The sequence below is a fragment of the Aquarana catesbeiana genome, linkage group LG10 (assembly GCF_042186555.1).
Source record: "Aquarana catesbeiana isolate 2022-GZ linkage group LG10, ASM4218655v1, whole genome shotgun sequence".
NCBI classification, from domain to species: Eukaryota; Metazoa; Chordata; class Amphibia; order Anura; family Ranidae; genus Aquarana; species Aquarana catesbeiana.
Window position 1 is genome coordinate 52,900,394 of NC_133333.1, and position 23,367 is coordinate 52,923,760.

The following is a 23,367-nucleotide window of genomic DNA, read 5'->3' on the forward strand; positions in this document are numbered from 1 at the left end:
GAGCTGCTTTCCATGGGGGCACTTGTGCAGGCGCTCTCCTGAGTCCTGCTGCTGCGTCCATTGACACAGACAGCAGGACTCGGTTCAACCCGCCGACTCCTGTGTCACTGGATTTGATTGACAGCTGGGAGACAATAGCTTCTGCTTCTATCAATCTATCCAATGAGGACCAGCGACAGCGGCTGGAAGTGTTGTTCTCGTCCCCATCGCTGGAATGATCGGGCTCAGGTAAGAAGGGGGGGGGGGGGGGGGGGGTGCTGCAGTACAAAAGGTTTTTCACCTTAATGCATTAAGGTGAAAAAAACGTGAGGGTTTACAACCCCTTTAAGAGAGGAAACTTTTTTTTTCAATGCACTCTAGGCTAACAGATCACATTAATTAAACTTAATTTTTCTATTATCTGTTAACTGGGTGTGGCTGCCTCACAGGTGTTTGGCTTGCCTTCCTACACACAGTACAATCTGCAGTCTGTGTTAACACAACTCAGCTGACAGAAGTTTAATTTCCACCTGTCTCACAGAACCTTCTATTCCCATCTAACAAAGTTGTTGTGTATAGCTAGTTATTGGGCTTTGTCACATTCAAATTACAAGGCCGTAGGCGGTGGAAAATCACTAGATGTATGCTTTTGTAGCAGATCCTTATGTGCTTATATTCTACCTAAGGTGGTGTTTTTATATCTCCACCATAAGTTCAGACCTAGTCATTCCACGTAGGGTCTATCGGGGCTAGTCTTTTTCCACTTTGCCGTCAAGTCTACACCTACAGTGTTCTTCAATTGCCCTGTTTCTTTTGCCACACAGACTTTAGGGGCATTCATCTGTCCTTAATTGACCAGGGTCTCTCTATTGAGAATTTAGTATAACTAGGTCCACCATATCTATGAAGTTTATGGTAATCCCGAGGGTGGTAAAGGCCTTTGGGCTTTTAATGACCCTCACCGATCTAGTTAAGTTCTTATCTCTAGGGGCTGTCCTGGAAGACGATTTGGGAAAACCATCAGTTAGACTTACTGGTAGCTGTTTCCATGAGTCTTCCAGGACAGCCAGATTCCCTTGTTTTATGATGTTTTGTTCTTCAGTTCTTGTTTAAAATAGCAGAGGGACTTCCTTTTAAAGTGTACTTGGTGATGCATTTCCTTTTCCTGTTGAAGGAGGTGCCTATATCTCATGGGTTGCCCTGGAAGACTAATGGAAAAAGAGTTAATTGTAAGTCTAACTCCGGTTTTGTGTTTTGTTTTTTAAATCCTCCATGTATAACCCAGGATATACTTGCCCTTCTTTGGCCCCTTTCAGCACCAGGGGGCCGAAAGGGAATACAAAGTACTTGCAGGTACTGGAGAGCCCAGTGACTTGCCCATTTGACAGTTCTGGGCCAGTCAGTGACTCGTAGGGCTTTCCTTTCACTCTGGACAACTAAAGCAATGGGAGAGCAAATGCAAAAAAAGTACCGGAGTCTGTGGAGGTCTGCATTAAAAAGGAACCTGTCTCTTTGACCTGCATGGACAAATCAAAGACTCGCTTTAGGCCAGCTGATATTTGGAGTACTCGAGCCAAATGTAAAAATGATCCTTCTAACCACTTTGTGTATTCATTGGGCATACTGCTTTTAATGAAGCCAAGCCTTTTCTGGCACTTTTTGTTTACATGTAACAATCAGTATTGTTTGCTAGAAAAATCTTAGAACCCCTCCCCAATATTATATATTTTAACGATGAGGCCCTAGAGAATAAAATGGTGGGTTTTGCAATTTTTTTTTTAATGTTTTTTTCAAGCGCAATTTTTTGGGAGAAAATAACTTCTTTGAAATATATTGCAACAAACACAACACATAACCCATTTTTGGTAAAATATAAAAGATGTTACCCTAAGTAAATAGATACCAAATATGTCATGCTTAAAAAATGCGTGCACTTGTGCAACAGTGACAAACGGCGTAAATGTTACTATTCATAGGTGATGTTTTAAATGCCTTTACAGGTTACCACTTTAGATTTACACAGGAAGTCTGATGCTAGAATTACTGCTGTGATCTGACGTTCGCAGTGATACCTCACATGTGTGGGACGATCGCTGTTTGTGTGCATGCGGGATCGATTTGTGTGTTCGCCTTTACACGGGAGCACTTAAAAATGTTTTTATTTATTTTTACACTGTCGCTTTAAAAAAAAAAAAAAAATATTGCTGTCACAAGAAATGTAAACATCCCTTGTGACGTCAATAGGCATGTGACAGATATGCTTTATGGAGCTTTTGATTCCGGATAAACTGGAAGTGATTGCAGGTCATAGCCGAGTGCTGAACAAAGCCGATCTGGTCTTTGTTCAGCTCTCTGATCAGCCGGCAGTGGGATGGGAGAGCCCAAGAAAGCCACAGAAGGTGGTGGTGGTGAGAGGGAACATCCCCCTCCCGCTGCTTGTAAAGGCAATCCAGTGTCTAGTTAGCCGCTGTGATTGCGTTTACAAGAAAGAGCTGACCGCCATCTCTTTAAAAAAAAAAAAAAAAAAAAAGCATCATCCTGGTATAACCACTTGAAGTCTGGCGACGTACGGCTATGTTTGTTGTTCGGGAAGTGGTTACTGACAATTTAGCATAAATGAAAAGGAAACGCCTATGCCAAATGATAGGACAGCTCTAGACAAACGGCCAAATAAAAAGTTGAAATAGATCTATAGAAATTGTTTTACCTAATAATTCAAAAGATTTGTAAAGTATACTATACAAGAATATGCATATACTCTTGTGACCCGAAAAAGGAAGGGGGTGCCCCAAGGGGATGGTGTGGGTAAAAGGGTGGACAGGATATTGGCAATAGAATCATAGAAGATGTATATAAAAAAAAAATGTTATTGGATAAATATATACAAAATAGAATAGAATATACAATAAACATCTAAAATCATGAAATTGAAATACATGTACAATAGAAATCAGCAGCAAATTGAATGTTGAGAGCACACAACATTACTAGACTGGAAGTCGATTGAATATGGTGGTCACAACAAGTCCCAACATGTTTCGGAAACAGAGAAAAGCCCAAAGGCTAAATAGACTCTGTATTAATTTCCTTCTTCAGGGGTTAGATGGAAGCATGCTGGTAACATTAAGACATATATTCCTAGACAGTGTTGCACAGCATTATTCGGATAGATGGTCCCTCACGCCTCAGACGGAAGGCTAAAATCGCATGGCAATATTCAGCAGATGAAAGCATAAAGGCATTTTATACTTTTAGAGGATTTTGGAAGATTCCCAGAACACAAATAGTAGGTGGTTGAGGATGATGTTTTCCCAGTGGGAGCGGCAAATCGGGGTACCAAAGGACACCTTTAAATGGGCAAACCAACAAGTGCCTTAGACAACCGTTTAATAGCCAAGTGTCTGCAACTGCATGGATACCAAGGCTGTGCAGCCTTGTAACCCAACCACTAGTGCTCTTTTTATGGGTATATATCGTAGGAGGGAACCTGCAAATCTGCAGGCAAGGTTCCACCTCCATGTCCTAGGAAACATGGCTTCATGGGGATGTGAACTGTCTCCCTTCAGCAAACCCACCTACACACCTCCACTTTCCTTTCATTAGACACAGGCGCTCCCACACCAAGCCTGACTTCAATTATCAGCTGCCTAGTGCCAGCCCAGTACATATAATTGAGATAATCACAAAAGCTAAATTGAAAAATGATTTCCCGGATTCTGAAAGAAACCAAAGTAAAGTAATGTGTTCGCTTTTGTTTTGATTACACGCTGCATGATTTGGCAATTAGAAAATTAATCTGCTGGCTTTTGCCATTCATTTGGGAATGTCATTTCAGGTTAAGAAAAATTTAAGACGCTTTGGATATGATGGAACACTTTTGCACAGTTTTTGAGTGCTCCGATACATCATAGTGTTATGTAAGGACAGGGTTGTTTGTGGCAAGTCCTCAGTGATCACAAAGCAGCTCCATCACTCAAATCCCAGAGATCCAGCAGGTTGGCTTTGTAAACCTCTGGGAACATGAGGTGTGCATCAGATAAAGATTTTAACAAATTCAGAGCCAAAAGCTCAGGCTGCTGCTGCTAAGAAAGTTTCATTTTTTCATTTTCTTTTATCTTTGTCTTTTTCTCTTCTCTTTATGATCTGAGGAACGTAGGTCATAGTGATGTGAGGGTATGTGTATGTGTATGTGTGTATATATATATATATATATATATATATATATATATATATATATATATATATATATATATATATATATATATATATATATATATATATATATATATATATATATATATATCTCTATATATATATATATATATCTCTAGATATCTCTAGATATATATCTATATAGATATATATATATAATTAATAATAAAAATGAACAAATAGTGGCGTTAATATCGCAATATTACCGTGAAGCAAATGCTAAAACAATTAACGTGACACCATGTGATAGTGATAACAACATAAACTGTGAAAAATAATCCAGTAAAAATATATAAAAAAGACAAAGTGAAAAAAAGTTCTCAGTTAAAGTCCATAAAAGTGATAATCTTCAAGTGATTAACTCAGTGATAATTCTTCTATGATTAATATTCAAAACGAACTTCCTTCCGCCACACCGTATGTGACAGTGAATCCACTCCCTTAAGAAACTCACTCACCAAATATACATGCCTTGCACTCTCATGCTCGGCATCAGAACTTTTAAACCCACCAGGGTTAATAGTGCTTCCGATATCTGACCGTGCACAACAGAAGAGGATTACTCCACATGTATATGAAAAAAAGTACTTGCAACAGTGTAATAACGTAAAATCATTTATTGTGTAAAACGAAACCTTCAACCATTAAACTCACATCAATTTAGTCACAAAAAAGCATCAAAGGCAAAGGCCTGTTAAGCAATTGTAGCGGTGTATTGTGGTCACAGCGGACCCACGATGCAGTCTCTATATCTCACCAACACTCACTCATTCGTCAGTATCGATACGTCACATCCGGTAGGACGTCACGCGTCGCAGATGGTTGCCGTACAGCCACGCCCCAACATGTTTCGTCATTTCGACTTATTCATGGGAGATATATATACATACCAGTGATGGGAGTAAGTCACACATGTGCAAGTCACAAGCAAGTCTCAAGTCTTAACCTTCAAGTCACAAGCAAGTCCCAAGTTACTGTGGCGAAAAGCAAGCAAGTCAAGTCGAGTCCCTGCTAGAAGTCAAGCAAGTCAAGTCACAAATTAAGTCAAAATACTGATCTACCCCGAAGCCGGGACTTGGGGGGGAGCTTTCTTTTGTGGGGGGGGGCGGTTTTTGCCTAGGCCAAGACACAGCACTGGTGGTGCCAAGTCATTGCAAGTCAAATAGCCCAAGTCAAAGTCAAGTCGCAAGTCATTAGTGACAAGTCAAAGTCAAGTCGAGTCATTTTATTTAATTTTGTCAAGCAAGTCGCAAGTTCTCAAACAGGTGACTCGAGTCTGACTTGAGTCAAGTCATGTGACTCGAGTCCCCCACCTCTGATACATACACACACTATATTGGGACTCCTGCCTTTACACGTACATGAACTTTAATGGCATCCCAATCTTCGTCCGTAGGATTCACTATTGAGTTGGCCCACCCTTTGCAGCTATAACAGCTTCAACTCTTCTGAGAAGGCTGCCCACAAGGTTTAGGAGTGTGTCTATGAGAATGTTTGAACATTCTTCCAGAAGCACATATGTGAGGTCAGACACTGATGTAGACGAGAAGGCCTGGCTCGCAGTCTCCGCTCTAAGTCATCCCAAAGGTGTTTTATCGGGTTAAAGTCAGGACTCTGCTGACTTTGCTTCATTGAGGGGCCAATGAACAGGGACATGTATTTTTAAAATCTTTGATGAGAACCTTCTTTCCTCATCCAGAACACTGCAGATGGGTCATGGATGGGTCTTCCAGCATAACATTGACCCAATTTATCCCAAAGGTGTTCTGTCGGGTTGAGGTCAGGAATCTGTGCAGGCCAGTCAAGTTCCTCCACCCCAAACTTGCTCATCTATGTCTTTATGCTTTGCTTTGTGCAAAGTCGGGCCTGTACCTTTAGCAGAGAAAGAGTTCCAAAGCATAATGTTTCCACCTCTGTGCCTGACTGTAGGGATAGTGTTCTTAGGGTCATCATTTTTGTTTCCTCCAAACATAGCGAGTCGAGTTAATGACAAAGAGCTAAATTTTGGTCTCCTCTGACCACAGCACTTTCTCCCGATCCTTCTCTGAATCATTTAGATGTTCATTGGCAAACTTCAGACGGGCCTGTACATGTGCCTTCTTGAGAAGGGGGACCTTGCGGGCGCTGCAGGATTTCAATCCATGGTGGCCTATTGTGTTACCAATGGTTTGTTTGGGGACAGTGGTCCCAACTGCCTTGAGATCATTCACAAGCTCCTCCCATGTAGTTCTGGGCTGATCCCTCATTTTTCTCATGATCATCCTTGCACCATGAGGCGAAATCTTAACACATAAAGCGTTGTCATTAGGAGCACCTTCTTAATTTGACAGGACCAATCTGTGTACCACATGATCACATACTGTAGCTATGGGAGCCAGAATTATTGTTGGTTGGTAGGGGATCAAATACTTGCTTTACTCACTGAACTACAACTCAATTTATAACATTTTGTATCGTGTGTGTTTTTTTTTTTTTTTTTCTTTTCTGGATTTTTGGTTAATATTCTGTCTCTATCATTTAAAATACACATATGATAACAATTATAGACCCTTTTAATTTCTTTTGTAATTAGGCAAGCTTACAAAATCTGCAGGGGATTAAATAATTATTTTCGCCACTATATGTGGCCGGTGCCTAGGCACTTTCCTTTACAGTCTAGCAAGAGCCTGTTAGGACTTCAGGAAGAGCTTTCAACTAACATGACAACTTCCTCACAACCAAACAGCACTGTAGGATTAAGCTAAAGAGCAACTGCTGTGGGCCGAATTGAGTAGAATTCACATTCAAGGGCCCACTTTGTGTACAGAGGGTTGCACCTTATGTCCGTCACAATTACAGCTTACAACATTTTATTCCAGAGAAATACAATATATTAAAGCTGAGTTTTTTTTTTTTAATAAGGCAACTGTTTTGATTGAATCTCATTGTAATCCCTATTTTTAAGTCAAACAGCCGCTGTATTTCTTATTTTTTTCATAAAACTAACCTTTTTGTCTGTGTTGCGCGCTTCCATCTTGCTTGTGGGTATGTGAAGCCAACTAGGATACTTATCCGGGATATGGTGCTGCTGGCTACCCAGCATGCACCTCCTGATATTGCGCATTAAACACACGTCACAGCACAGTAATTTCCTTTTTTTAAATCTCGCGATGCTGAGAAGTGGTGATGCCCACTGACTACTGAGAATCGTGACACACATCTCCTAGGAGCCAGTGCGCCACAGGAAACTACGTACATCCCCGCAAAGGGGAGAAACTGGAAAAGAGAGAGAGAGAGCGCTTTGGAAATAAGGTAAACAAAGAAAAAAAAAACATTGCCCAATGCCGTCATTACGGTCAGTTCAGAAGCTAATGATGAGCAGATTTAAAAGTGGGTGGAACTCTGTTTTAAGGTAGAACTATGGCCTCCAGTTTAAATATGTGTGCTGCAAATCCTAATTACACGTGCTTTTGCACTTACACTTTTTGTTTAGTCCCCCCTGCAAAGTCCCATGTTAAGCCTGCCAGTGAAGTCCATCTAGTGCAGCTTCCTGTGGTGATGCTGCACTGCTCCTGAATCCTGAGCAGAGTTTCCACTCTCATGTAGGCTGTGCCTGCTTTCACTACAGTGGGAGGAGATCTGTAGGGAGCGTGGTTATCAGTGTTATCATTTCTGATTCACAGACCTCCAACTTATCAATCAGCACCTGGCCACACCTAGCCCTGCCCACTGCTTTCTGGATTGACAGCACTGCCCCTGTTGCTGAAACCCTCCCAAAGTGAGCTGCAATGTATAGTTGGGGGAGCGTGTGGGCCTCCAATGAAGGAAAATCTGGCTCAGTCAGGGAAGCTCAATGATTTTTTTTTTTTTTTACTTTACGAGGCTTGTGCATTACATAGGGGGTTATTTATGAAAGGCAAATCCACTTTGCACTACAAGTGCACCGCAAGGGCACTTGGAAGTGTAGTCGCTGTAAATCTGAGGGGTAGTTCTGAAGTGAGGGGAAGCTCTGCTGATTTTATCATCCAATCATGTGAAAGCTAAAATGCTGTTTTTTTTTTTTTTTTTTTTCCTTGCATGTTCCCTTTGGATTTACAGCGACTGCACTTCCAAGTGCACTTGTAGTGCAAAGTGGATTTGCCTTTCGTAAATAACCCCCATAGTTACTGGATTTGACACCGGTGTAGATACATACAGAAGCTTTAGTTGTACTTTAGGCTGCAAAATTATGTAAAGAAGTTTAGCAGATGAAGGAGTTGGGGCTTAAGTAGTCCAAAACCACCAGTTTGACTTGCCTGATTATAGGGGTAATGTTCTCTTTTATTATTGGGTAAATGGGAAGGTTCACGTCAACATGGGCTGCCAGAAAGGTAAATATCATCTTGCTGCTTTTATAGGCTAACTTGTGTTTTAGAAGTGACCCTTTGGTGACAAGACCACTCTAAAAAAAATCTATTGTGCTTTTTTTTTCTCCTTTTTATTTAATTTCACTATATGGCTGGGACCTGACTTGTACTTTATGACCAAGAAATGCAACATACCACCCAGTGTACCCACCATCTGCTGAGAGTTCTTTACCAGCCACTAAGGATAGGACAATGATAGTTGGCTCCCCAGAGGGTTATATAGCTCATAACAAAGCAGTCACCTTTTGGTGCCCGGTCTCCGTCAGGCTGTTGAGTTTTCAAAGTTTAAAATGGTTTGTGTTCAGGTTAAAGAAAACATGTACTAAAAGAATATGTAGGCTGCCATTACTGACCTCTCCTTCTGAAAAGCTGGTTGCCTGGCTGTTGATGAACTAACAAGTCATTACTCTGGAGGGTGGCCAACTTGTTTGTTCACTCCATGTGGGGAGTATTGACAAGCTCCAGTGGGCAGCACCTAAAACCACAGAGATGGGCACATTGCAGGCTTTGAGCAGCAGTGCACTTTGGTATTGCCAAAACCAAATATGGTTAGGATTTCTGACTTCATTTCTGTATACTTGAAGGTCACTCCCCCACCCCACATTTTTCTCTGTGCCATTATGCTTCTTTTTTTTTTCTAAGTCCAGCCAATTTTTTTTTTTTTTTGGTGGTGGGGCGGGGATGGAGAACCTCAGATTTTTACCATTAGTGTGGCTCCAATATAGAAATCATCCCCACTTAGTCCCTCATTGCCTGTCTGGTCCTTCAAGACCTTTGCCTCTGGGATACTATCTGCAACAAAGACGCACAAAAAAAAAAAAACAGAATATTAAATGAATGTATGTATGTATGTGTTAAATATTCTACACACCCCTGTTAAAATGTCAGGTTTCCGTGATGTAAAAAAATGAGACAAAGCTAAATCATTTCAGAACTTTTTCCACCTTTTTAACGTCACCTTTTTTTTTTTTTTCACAAGAAAAATTTTTTGATTCAAGGTATTTAACAGTACAAGCGATGCATAGGCACAGTTAGATATGGTAAGATTACATATGTAGTCACAAAGTAGGTGATTAATTGTTCACATAAACAATAGAAAGAAGTATGAAAGCATTATATGACATTGCAGCAAAATATTGGTGTAGAGGAAGTAGATTAAAGCAAATCAACCAAGGGGGTCTTGTGGGAGGGGATGGGGGGGGGGGGATGGATAAAGGATAGATAAAAGATGGGGGGGGGGGGGGGGGGGACAAGGAAGGAACCATAAATACCTCATTAGCTTAACTTCGCAAACACAACATGTGCTGATTAAAAAAAAAAAGCTCTGTCGTGGTGTATAATCATAGAGCTGGTACTTCAGCATCATCTTGGATATCGTCTACAGCATCAGCACCCCATGCGTCTATCCAACCCGACCATATCTTGTCAAATTTAGTGGGGCAATTACAATTAAGATGTGTGTTTGTATAATGGGAGTACAGAATTCATTGCTTGGCGCCATGAAGATACTCTAGGGGGTGATGCATCCTTCCAGTGGAGAAATATCTCTTTCCGAGCATAAAACGTAGCATAACTCAAAAATAGTTTGGTATATTTGCCCCTTACATTGGGATTGAAAATGTTCAACAGCATTGCTTTGGGGTGAGCCCCCACATCTAAGGAAGTAACCTGATCAAGAGTGTTAATTATTTCCGTCCAATAGTCTCCGAGACGGGGGCAAGACCACACCATATGAAGAAAGGAGGCGGACTCTAAACCACACCTGGAGCAGGCCACCGGGTTACTAGGTGTCATGATTGTCAGATGTTTTGGGGTGTAATAGGCCCTGTGGAGGAACTTGACCTGCATAAATCGATCTCTAGCCGAAATCACATTAATAATAAAGGAGGATACACATGTTTCCCATTCATCCTCTGACAAATCAGGAATGTCTATTTTCTTTGTAGGGGGTATGGACAAATGGAAATATATAGAGGATAATGGTTTATCTATGATCTTAGCAGTAAGTAGTCTCTCCACAGGGTCTGACTCTAACTGAAGGAGAGATGGAAACTGTTTCCTATGAGCATGTCAAAGCTAATAGTATCTAAACAGCATCCAACCTGGTAGTGAATAAGCATTTTTGAGGTCAGAGAAGGTTCTTAGTTTACCACCCACCACAATCTGTTTTAGCTTAACAATTCCCTTCCTTGCCCAGATTTGGGGTTCTGGAACCGACTCCAAGTGCGGCAGCCTAGGGTTGCCCCACAGGGGAATGTGCAGGGAGAAAATCCCTGGAGTGTTAAAGCGGTTCCTGGCCCTGTTCCAAACTGCTATTGTAGTGCTCATCAGCTCGGTAATGCCAGAGTGGGATTTCATCCCTCTGAACACCACATTGCTGAGAGAGGAGTAGGAACCCATGATAGCGGCTTCCAAGGTCACCGCCGGGTTGTCACGTGGTTGAGAGAACCACCATCTAACCGTCACCAGGACAGCTGCCCAGAAGTAGACTTGGAAGTCCGGTAAAGATAGACACCCCCTGAGTGATGCGTAGCTGGAGGGTAGCGATAGCCAGTCTTGGGGACCTTCCATTCCAGATAAAAGAGGATATTATACTTTTCAGCTTGGCAAAAAATGAGGCTGGGGGAATCAAGAATGAATTTCGAAAAAAGTACAGAAATGTAGGTAGGTATATCATTTTGATTAAGTTTACCCTCCCCACCGGAGAGAGGGGGAGAGTTTTCCATGCTGTACATTTTTGCGAGAGGTTTTTGAGTAGTGGCTGGAGATTCAGCTCAAAATATGTAGATAGTGGAGCTCCAACCCTTACTCCTAAATATTTAAATTCAGATGTCCAGTTTAGGGGAGTACCTGTCGGTGGATTTTGACTGGATGCATTTAATGAAAAAAGGATCGATTTCCCTCAGTTCACCTTAATTCCTGAGAACATGCCAAACTCATCTATTATTTGAAGTGCTGGTGAGAGGGTGGAAATGTCTTTGAGGAAGAGAAGGGTATCATCAGCATAAGTGGATATTTATATTTTATATAACGTCACCTATAAACTGTAGAACTAAGGGCAATTTCCCACTGCGGCAGTGCCAGTGTTAGCGGTAAAGCGCTGCTAGTTTTAGCGGTGTATTACCGCTGTTATAGCAGCGCTTTTCAGCCGGTAGCAGTGCACTTTTAACTTTGTACGATCCCAATGTACACCTCAGGCCCCTTTCACACGATCGGACCATTCTGGTCCACCTGTCAGTTTTGACGGCGGACCTGAATGGGCGCTCCATGTTAGCCTATGGAGCGACGGATGTCAGCGGAGACATGTCTGCTGACATCCGACCCCGTCCGATCCGCTAAAAGCAGACGGATGGCCCTACGTCTGGATCCGTCGCAGGCGGATCGGATCGGGTAAGATCTGATGACAGAAGCCTTTTCTTACAAAGAAAAACCAACCAAGCCCAGCTAAATTTTGCAAGAACGCATCTGAAGTCTCCCAAAAGCATGTGGGAAAATGTGTTATGGCATGATAAAACCAAGGTTGAACTTTTTGGCCATAATTCCAAAACAACACTGCACATCACCAAAAGAACACCATACCCACAGTGAAGCATGGTGGTGGCAGCATCATGCTTTTGGGGCTGTTTTTTTCCTTCAGCTGGAACAGCGACCTTAGTCAAGGCAGAGGGAATTATGAACAGTTCCAAATACCAGTTAATTTTGGCACAAAACCTTCAGGCTTCTGCTAGATAGCTGAAAGTGAAGAGGAACTTCATCTTTCAGCATGACAGCGACCCAAAGCATACATCCAAATCAACAAAGGAATGGCTTCACCAGAAGAAGATTAGAGTTTTGGAATGGCCCAGCAAGAGCCCAGACTTGAATCCGATTGAAAATCTGTGGAGTGATCTGAAGAGGGCTATGCACAGGCGATGCCCTTGCAATCTGACAGATTTGGGGTATTTTTGCAAAGAAGAGTGGGCAAATATTGCCAAGTCAAGATGTGCCATGCTGATAGACTTATACCCAAAAAGACTGAGAGCTTTAATAAAATCAAAAGGTGCTTCAACAAAGTACTGTATTAGTTTAGGGGGGCACACTTATGCAACCTTTATTATTATTATTTTTTTTTTTTTACTTCCCTGCACCTAAAAGATTTCAGTTTGTTGTTCAACTGAGTTTTACAGTTTATAGGTTACATTAAAGGTGGAAAAAGTTCTGAAATGATTTATTTGTCTCGTTTTTTTACATCACAGAAACCTGACCTTTTAAAGTGGTTGTAAACCCTTTACTACCACCTTTTACCTACAGGTAAGCCTATAATAAGGCTTACCTGTAGGTACTGTGACTATCTCCTAAACTTGCACTTTTAAGGCTTAATGTACACGGGACATTTTTACAACCTCTTCTGAATGATTTAACTTGACAGATAGTAAACCACGTTTAAAACGTCCATTTTGCCACGTTTGCGTTTTAGAAGTGTTTGAAAAAATATTTTATCTTTTTTTCAAAATAGCCAAAAATGAAAAACGCCTGTCAACGAAACGCTGGTTACTGTGTTTAGATGCGTTTAGAAGCGTTTAGAGGCATTTCAAATGCCAAACTCAGCATCTGAACTCATTTTTTTGCTTTCCAAAAAAGGCCTCTAAATTCAACTGCCTAAAAACAACATTAAAAAAACTTGTGTACATGTACACATAAGATAACATTGGATGAGTTCAGGGGCAGCTGAAAAAAGCAGCCAATTGCCTCTGAACGTCTGTTTACCAGCAGCAGTGTACATGAGGCCTTAGGAGATTTTCACTGTATCCGCATGTTGCATCGTCATTGACACATGCGCACTGAAGAAACGGCTCGCTCGTGCCCTTTCTTAAGTAGCTGTGCCGTGACTGGCGGCACCCACGCGAATGCACGGGAGTGACTTTATTGTGGCCAATCACAGCGCCGGAGCCCGCGAACCCGGAAATAACTCCGGGAGACGTGTCACCGGTCACTGCGGTGTACGGGGACCGCTGCAACAGCTTCGTTCTAAGGTAAATATTTCATTATGCAAACCAATACTAGCTCATTATGCCTTTTTGTCTTGCAGGTTTTTTTTATTTTTTTATTTTATTTTTTAGAGAGCTTACAACCACTTTAACAGGGGTGTGTAGACTTTTTATATCCACTGTGTGTATGTATATGTGTTTGTGTATGTATGTTTGTATCTCTCTCTCTCTCTCTCTCTCTCTCTCTCTCTCTCTCTCTCTATATATATATATATCTCTATATGTGTGTGTGTGTATGTGTGTGTGTATATATATATATATATATATATGTATATATATATATATATATAATACTATTTTTAGAATTGTTTTGAAGATTGGGGCAAGGTGAGAAGCCATGTTGCGTTGGCTAAACATACACTTTACAAAATGGATTGAATATGCACTGTTTACAAGCTGCCTGTGTACTTTTGTTATCTATAAAGTCAGAGAACAAATGAGTATCCATTAAAAATAGATGTGTTTTTTTTTTTTTTTTTTTGCTTTGGAATCTCAGCTTTTCACATATTATATGTAGCAGGCTTTATTATTTATTTGGTAGAAACATCCACACAGTGAAGGGCTCTCTGTGTTGTTCAGATTCTAGCATGTGATTCTAAACCTCTGGAGGTTTGCTGCTGCAACACATAATTACTTTGTGTATGAATGTTATCATACCTAAAATGTTAGCAGTGCAATTCTCCTATTAAATAATATACAGTACAGTCTATTCGGCCAGGCTGATATTCTTACATTAATCTGGTTGAAAAAAAGACACAAGTCCATCCAGTTCAACCCACAGGAAAAAAACAATTACCAAAGCACACACAAATCGAAATCTACACAATCCTATACCCACGGTTGATTCCGAGGAAGGCAAAAAAAAACCCCAATAAAGCATGATCCAATTTGCTAAAGTGGGGGAAAGCAATTTCTTACTGACTCACCAAGAGGCATTCCGATATTCCAACTTTACTATAAATTTACAACTTTATTATAAATATTGGTATCCAGTTATAGTTTGTGCAAACATTTTGTTCACCAGGCTAATGGTGATGTATCAGTTAAACTTGTTAGCCGCCTGTGTTTTTTTTTTTTTTGTTTCGTTTTTGGGAAGTTGCCCATAAATAAAAACATTGTGTTGGCAGTGCTTTCTAAAAAACTATCACATGGAACCTAGGCCTCAGATCTCTGCCTTGAAGGCTTCAACTATGAGCGTAGTCCTCCGATCTTTTCCTTTTGAGTCTTCCACTTTGAACTAGGCATCAAATATCTGCCTGTAGATTTTCCTTTATGGGCCTAGACACCAGATCTCTGGCTGGGATACACCCAATATAGGCCTCATATCTTTGCCTGAAAAACTTCCATTGTGGGTTTTAGTCTGGGAGACTCCCACTATAGACCTTTTGACTTTAGATCTCTGCCTGGGAGACTTCAGTTATGAGTCTAGGCACTAGATATCCACATTGGGCAATGTGAGCCTAGGCTAGACATCCGATTTCTGTCTTGGAGAATCACACCGTGCACCTAGATTTTCAGATGTCAGACTTGACAGATTCTTACTGCTGTCATAAGCATCAAATCTCTACCACTGAGGCCTCCAGTATGAGCCTAGGTTTCAGATTTCTGCCTGGGATGATTTCATGAAGGGCAAGGTTTTAGATCTACAATTCGTGCACATCATTTATTTTCCATTTTTTTCAGTTACTTTTAGGACTACAAATGTTCTTTCTGATTGAAAATATGCAAATTTTTCAAGTTTTGGGTATAGTAGGGAGGGGGGGTTGAAACCCCTGTCAGTTTCTTTTATTGCTGTCTGTATCCCCTCGGGATCCACGCTATATAATTTTAATGGTTGTCACTGGGATTCAAAGTGAAGCAAAATCAAACAAACTTGTTGGCACTGACACTTGTAGCAATAATTCTACTTGAAAGCCTGAAATGAAATCTGTTACCCCAAACCTTTTAAGTGTATATAAAACCATACCTTTTTTTTTTTTTTTTTTTTTTTTTTTTTTTACTGGGAAGAATTCTCTTAATTCTTTATCTAAAGATTCGAAAGGGAACTAGAGGAAATCTCTTCAAAGTGAACAGAATTCTCATCTTAGAGAGTCATTAGAGCAGTTGTCCCCAACTGGAGGTTTTCACTCACCTCTGCTGACAATTCAAAACCACAGGATTTCCCCTCCCTTCTCATCTCGGTGACAGTGGTCACCAGTAAATTAGAGGCAATAACATCTTGACAAAGGGTGTAACCCTTCCATGTGTTATCCAAAAAAAATGGTTTGCCTTTACATACACTTCATCTTGATCACTATATCTCACCTTACCCCTTACTGTCATCCCTTGCCTTTTCCATAGTCCTAAATCCTCAACCCAATCCCTTAAACTAAGTCTATCCTTTAATCCCTTAATGGTAGAGTAGTTATAATTCTGACATTTTGTTCCCTAAAATTAACTTGTTGCTTAACAACTAACAGCAAATCCCTAAAATTTTAGAGTCCAGTGTGCCAGCAGGTAGATGTGGAAAATCCAGATTTCAAATGTTGTGCAGAGTGATATTGTGTGCAGGAAACCCATGGATATTTGAAAGTTGACTTCTGATTATAATCTCGGCTTTCCCTGCTGCTTATAGTGCAGTGCCAATTGCTTTGCAATAACCTCCAGTTTAGGTTCCAAATATGTCACTTGCTTAGGCAGTAGGTATACTGTAGTTCTCTCAGGTATTGTATAAATATGGGGTCTACTTTGTTTTATGGTGATCCCTCTTCATTTTCTTTTCCTTTTCATACCTGTAGTTTAGGCAAATGAAATTCAGAGACTGGGTCCCCAAGTCAGACTCGGACTATGACTCCGATTGCTCTGATGATTCAGAGTTTAAACTGCGACAGGTGAGATAAGTGTGTCCTAGTGCTACATAAAGATGCAGATATCAGGATACTATTGTTTTTAATTTAAAAGCCTAAAGTCACATAAAACTAATTTCTCACCTATGCGGGTTTCGGTTACCCAGTCAGTCCCAAAATTTTTGGCAGTTTAGCTAACAAAGACACATTCGTACAGGTCTGCAGCATATTTATCACTGGAGATGGGACAAAATTTTCCTTCAAAATAGACACACAACTAATTTTGGACCCTAAAGCATTTGTTTATTCAAGAAACAGATTTTGGAAGGACTTGTGCTTTTGGGCGTATTTTGGTTTAAGAACAGACACTGCATAGAAATTGGTGCTGTCACAGGCAACCCATCAGATTGCTTAATTTTCTCACAATAGAGAAATGACTAATGAAATTAGAATTTGATGGAGGATGTATGATTTTGTTTTTATTCCTTTGTTGCTAACTTTACTTTTGCTTTTGTCTAGAAACTTGGAGAGTTGGTCATCAAGTTCCTGGAACGGGATCTTCAGCCATCTTGTCAAGTTGTCTGTCTGGAAACTATCCGAATTCTTTCACGAGACAAGTATGGATTGTCTCCCTTCACCAGCCGCTCTGCAATGCAGATCCTGGCCCAGTATGCAGGGTTGGACTACTCGGATGAGACAGAGGTGCCTCGTATGCCGGACAGTGAGAGCGTTGTGGAAGCTTTGAAGGCACTGTGTAACATTGTCTATAATAGCATTGAGGCTCAGGAAGTGGCCAAGGAGCTGCGGCTGGTGTGTGGCCTAGCTCGCCGTCTCAAGCTCTACAATGAGACCAGGTTGTCTCATGAAAGCAAATTTTTTGATCTACGCCTCCTTTTCCTCCTCACGGCACTAAGGGTAGACGTCAGAAGACAGCTGGCCCGGGAGTTGAGGGGTGTTAGTCTCCTCACTGATGCTTTAGAAAGCACCCTTGCCCTGAAGTGGTCTGATATCTATGAGGTAGTTACAGATCATCTTGCTTCACCACTTGGCAAAGAGGAGACTGAGAGGGTGATGGAAATCCTGAAGACCCTCTTCAACGTCACTTTTGATATCAGCCGCAGGGAAGTTGATGAGGTGAGTTTAGGTATATTGTGGTTCAATGCTTGTGGTTTCCAGAAAGTGTAAAAATACGGTACTGTAAAAAAAAAAACTAAATTAGTGTTGATACTTTTAGTGGCCAATCAAGTTTTTCATTTTGGTTTCCCAGTGAAATAAGAAGTCTGCTCATTTATAACAGGGTTGGAAGTCTGAAAAGTAGATTCTGATTAGTTGCTGTGAGTTCTTCCATCATTTGTTGTAGGGCAGTGGTCTCCAAACTGTTCCCCAGGGCCAGATGCAGCCCTTTGCTTGCTTTTATCCAGCTCTTGGGGCATTGTTTTCATCCACGTATGCTAACAATAGGGCAGAATTCCTCCCAGTGACCGCAAAGATGGGGTTCAATTCCTCCCAATGACACCAACAATGAGACCCACTGACACCAAAGCTGGGGCATTGCTTATTCCCACTGACATCTGGACATTTTCCGCTCCAATCTGAAGTACAGTAAACTGGCACTTCGTTTAGAAGGTTTGGAGCCCCCTTTTCTAGTGTATAATGGGTGGGAGGTTGGGTTTTTGAGTTGTGTGTAAATTTGCTGTTCCTACTAGGAATCAAAGGTTCTTGACGGTGGAGTAGCTTGATATACCAGGGTCCTGGTAAAGGATGAAGCCAGGGTCCCTGAACTTCCAGCACACCCACTGGTCCAGACTTAACTTTCCCAACCCCTTTAACTTTCCTGCAGTTAAGTTGCCCACCCCTATAGCGCCTTCTTCCTAAAATCCCCCACCTCCAAACGGGCACAGTATTTACCTTCCCCCATGCAGATAAGCAATCTATTTTCACATTTGCTCAATGTAATGGAGAGGATATTTAGGTTCTATGGGTTTCCAAGGAGCAGGGTCCAAATTTCAACCTTTACCTGTGTTAGCCACGTACCTGATTCTTAACATACAGGTTTATATATCTTTATGCTTAGTGTCAAATTGTGGAAAAAGTTTTTTTTTTTTTTTTTTTTTTTTTTTTTTTAGTATAAACAAAAAATCAAAGAGAAAAAGCAGCAATGCCCGACTGTAATAGGCTGGGGATTACCGTACCTCTTAAGAGTAATATTCATTTTATTTTAATTTCATGTTTGCTTTCTCCTCATTAATACAGGCAATTAGTAATTAATCTATAACGCTCAAACTTATTTGCAACCTAATTAAATGAGGAAGCCAGGCATTAGGAAGAGGAATAATGACAATGGTAATGATAGCAACATAAATGTAGAGTTCGGTTGGCAGGTTTTAGCTCTCTTTCTGACGTCTGTGTGTGTTAAAACAGAGCTGAAATGAAAATCCCAAATATTTGGTTGGTTATTAGACTGAAGTTAGGTGTACTAACAAGCTTTGTTTCCCCAGTCTTCGGGTTGCAGTGGTCTGTGCTGAAAAAGTATGCAGTATTTGCATACTTGCAGTATTTCAGCGCAATGCAATCCGCCACTTCACAGCAGCTGCATCTGATAGAACTCCGTAAAATGTCACTGACATTTCAGTAAAGTTCACTTAAAAAAAAAAAAAGGAAACCGTGCTGTGTTTTGCGATTTGATTGGTGTAATGGCATGGCTGATATCCTATGGCACACCAGTGGCTACATTCTAGCACAGCCAATTGTGTGAACAGGACCGAAAGTGTGGGAGCTAACTGAGGGAATGCAGCTTGTACCTAATCTGCTGTCACTGATTAGTGATCCACAGTCAAAGCCGAACTAAGCCAATCAATTTAACCTTTTCCTAAAATAGTTACATTAAAGGCATGCTGTGAATGATGGCTGTCACAGTTGCTTTGGCTCGCTTGGGCTCCTCCAGGTAGGGTGTGCGCCGCCGGCGGCTCGGTTCCACTGTGGTCACACACAGCTGGGAGCCCAGTGGCGGGTACTGAGGACTCGATGTCCACCAGCACCCACCGATTGTTTAGTGCACAGGCAGAACAGCGATCTGTCAATAGGGAAGGCATTGAACCGGTGTTCCTGCAAAGCAAGGACATGATCTGTGACTTCCCTTAGTAAAAGCACATCCCACACACTACACAAGCACTGGCTAGGAACACATTTAACCCTTTGATTGCCCCTGATGTTAACCCCTTCCCAGCCTGTGTCAGTACAGTGACAGTGTATATTTTTTAGCACTGATCACTGTAATAATGTCACTGATCCTCAAAAGGTGTCAAGTGTCAGTGTCCAAATTTTCCACCGCAATATCGCAGTCCCACTATAAGTCGATGGCGCATGACCGCACAATTGTCAGTTAACGGCACCGTATCAGCCTGGTCATGAAGGGGGTAATCCTCCGGAGGGCAAGCGGTTAAAGTGGTTGTAAACCTCTGACATAAGCAAAGCGTATCCCTCTATAGTGTGTGCTTGTTGCAATTCTGTCTGCTGCCTTGTTCATCTGGAGTAAGCATATGTCACTTCTGAGGAGTTTTCCTGACACCCAGAGAAAGAAAGTGATCGGGGAGGGAGCTTCAGCACACTGCCTGTGATTTACAGCCTCAGCTCTGTTCCTGTGTGAAGGGGGTTGTGTCCCTTCCCTCCAATCATTCTCTCAGAGCTCTCCTCACTGAGTAACTTTAGATCCCCGCCTTCTGCTTTTCCGAGCTGAGAGATCCTGTGTAAATTCTGCACTTTGGATGTAGGGGATAGACAACCGTAGATAAACATACAACCTATGTAGGATGATTTGTTACATCTCTGTTCATCACCTGAGGCCAGTCACTTCGCTGGGTATATGTAAGGATTTACAACCACTTTAGTAAGCAGACAAGCAGGACATTTCCACTAATGGAGGTATTTTAAAGCTCAACTGAACTTGCAGTTTAAATTGCCAAAATACCTTTCAGGTGCATTAAAACATGCAAAGTTTTCAGTTGGTTTTCTTTAGAAGATAGCAGCATAAATAGGAAATCTAAAGTGAAGAAATGCAGCGCTTAAATGACCATAAAAGCAAGGCAAACGTCCATCCATCCCGAGAGGCACCCGATAGGTAAATGAACCCTGACTAAAAAGATGAACAGTGATATTTTTATGTGATAGACCAATACAAAGTGGCACATACTTGTGAAGTGGAAGGAAAATAATAAATGGTTTTCAGTTTTTTTACAAATATCTGAAAAGTGCATTTAATTAGCCCCCTTTACTCTGATACCCCTAACTAAAATCCAGTGGAACCAATTGCCTTCAGAAGTCACCTACTTGGTAAATATAGTCCACCTATAATTTAATCCCAGTAAAAATACAGCTGTTTTGTTAAGCCCTCAGGTTTGTTAGAGAACTTTAGTGAACAAACAGCATCATGAAGGCCAAGAAACTCACCAGACAGGTCGGGGATAAAGTTGTGGAGAAGTTTAAAGCAGGTTTAGGTTATAAAAAAATATCCCAAGCTTTTAACATCTCACAGAGCACTATTCAATCCATCATTGGAAAATAGAGTATGGCACAACTCCAAACCTACCAAGACATGGCCGTTCACTTAACTGACAGGCAAGGAAAGCGTTAATCAGAGAAGCAGCCAAAAGGCCCATGTGTCGGGGACCTTTTCTGAGGCCAAGATGCTGAGAGAGGCTCCCCTCTGACAGTTGAATCTTGGCCACTGAAGATTTAACTGGACATGCCCAGCGTATCACAGAGCTGGAGCTCACCAGCTTACCATCAAGGCATTGGTGGCGAAGTCTGACGACGCAGATTACTGCCTCAGACGAAACAACGTCAGCGCTTGGATTGCCGGAGGGGGCAGAGGGTGACCACCCCTCTGAGTTCGCTGAAAATTTCTTCAAAGATCTCCTTGGCTTACCATCAGTCTCTCCAACTTATGTGGTTGAATGTGCATATCGCGTTCCTACAGGTCGTTGGGGCCCCGCCACGTCCATTCCTGGTTAAGTTTCTCAACTTTCGGGATAGAGAGTGCATTCTGAAGCCAGTTAATGTCCTACTCTCAAATATGAAAATACAGCTGTACACTTTTACCCCGATTTTTCCGCAGAGGAAAAAAGGAAAACCTTCCAAGATGTATGCAGGCATCTTTGTGAAAAAGCTTTGCCATATAATATGCTGTATCCAAGTCGCCTGAGGGTGGGTCACACTGGTGCGGCTAAATTCTTCGAGTCTCCAGAAGATGCCGAGTCTTGGCTCTCCACACTGCAGTGATCCCTGCGATGTAATCGCTTGAGGCAACCAAGTTGCAAAGTCATGGAGGGTTGCCGGTTTGTTTTGGTTTATCGATTATTTTTTTTCTACCTACTGTTCCTGGTTCTCAACCTGTTTTGCTCCCTGACTAGAATATCGGGCTTGAACTTTGTTATACAACCACATTGTGGGGCTCACATGCTTATCCTGGCTCACCACCCAGCCTTGGTCCTGCATTGGCCTAGATGGAATAACATCCCCTTTATGTGTATCATCCTAAACTTCAATTTTCATCCACATTTTTCCTGTGAAAGAGGAACTAGGACCACAACGAACCCTTTTAGCTCTTTCTGTCTTCTTCTCCACGGTTTGGAGGAACCCCGTGAGTCTGTCTTCGAGTGAAGGAACTGTGATTGTACTGGTCAAACACTTTTTATGCCACAAATGTAGAAGTATAGGCTCAAAGTTTTTTCTTAGTTTAGGGATGAAACTAACCAGCATTAGTTCCCCTAGATGGTAGGTAGGGTATGGTTATCTTCTTGCTGCTTATATTTTCTTGTTATCAATATGCTCATGATATGATTCTGCATTTACTCATGTCTTTTTGGTATGCTCAGTATCTTTCACTGGTGTGTTATATCTTCTGGTTGTTGAAGTATGTGGCACGGCTAGCCTGCTCTCCACCTCCCATCCTAGTCAAATATCTAAATTCATGTGGATATGGAGCTCAAAATGATATCATGGAATGTGCGGGGGCTGAACAATAGATTCAGATGAGCCTCAATGTTCAAATACCTGCAGGCCCATAAACCTCACATTCTTTTCATTCAAGAGACCCATATGACAGGCAGCAAACCATTGTCTCTACGGAGACACTGGGTTACGCAATCTTTTCATGCCGCCTACTCCAACTACGCCAGGGGAGTCTCTATTCTACTGCACAAATCCTTAGGGCCAATATGTCATCCTCATTTTGGTAATTGAAGCTCAATTGTTTGTTTTCATGAATGTGTATGTACCCCCCCCCCTTCTCCACAACACAGTTTTCTGCCTTCAGAGTCATTATAGCGTGGGATTTCAATGCCATATTAGATGAGGGGCTGGACACCTCCAATCCCACTAGGCCGCCAGACTCTGACCTTCTAAACTGGAGCCAGGCTCTTCAGCTTACAGAGGTTTGGAGGTGGAAGAACCTTCGTCTTAAGCAGTATTCACACCTCTCTGTGGCTCACCGCTCGGGCTCCAGGATTGACCTCGCCTTTTGCTCATCCACTACATTACCTCTCATTGTGGTGGCTTCGTATCTACCAGCTGGGATTTCTGACCATTCCCCGCTTGAGGTCGTCCTGCAGTTTGGGGGGGGGGGGGGGCTGCTGGAGGCTAACCCCTCACTGGATAAACAATGAACAAGTCACAGAAAACATGGAGGGAAAGATTGCCCAGTACTGGGAGTTTAATGAGAGTGGAACAGACCCACTGATTACCTGGGATGCCTTTAAAGCGATAATCTAGGGGAATATATATCGGCCATCAAATGCGCCAGGGTGGAGTATGACCTGGAGTCTCAAGAGAGGGATGCTGCAGAGGCTTTTGCAGCTAACCCATCCATTCCACATAATACACTCTGGAACAATCCCGGAGATCGCTTTCTTTACATGTTACAAGTGCAACCACTACGGAAGC

General features: G+C 41.8%; 1 protein-coding gene across 2 annotated transcripts in view; it reads left to right on the forward strand.

Annotated features, from left to right (window-relative positions):
- Positions 1-23,367, forward strand: part of RIC8A (RIC8 guanine nucleotide exchange factor A) — a 116,293-nt gene that overhangs the window by 54,197 nt on the left and 38,729 nt on the right. Inside the window, exons 4-5 of one of the 2 annotated variants that reach the window (XM_073602186.1) lie at positions 16,381-16,473; positions 16,948-17,562. In XM_073602186.1, the coding sequence (XP_073458287.1) occupies positions 16,381-16,473; positions 16,948-17,562 (708 nt within the window). The remainder of the gene's footprint in view (positions 1-16,380; positions 16,474-16,947; positions 17,563-23,367) is intronic. The other variant, XM_073602187.1, reaches the window with a different exon arrangement.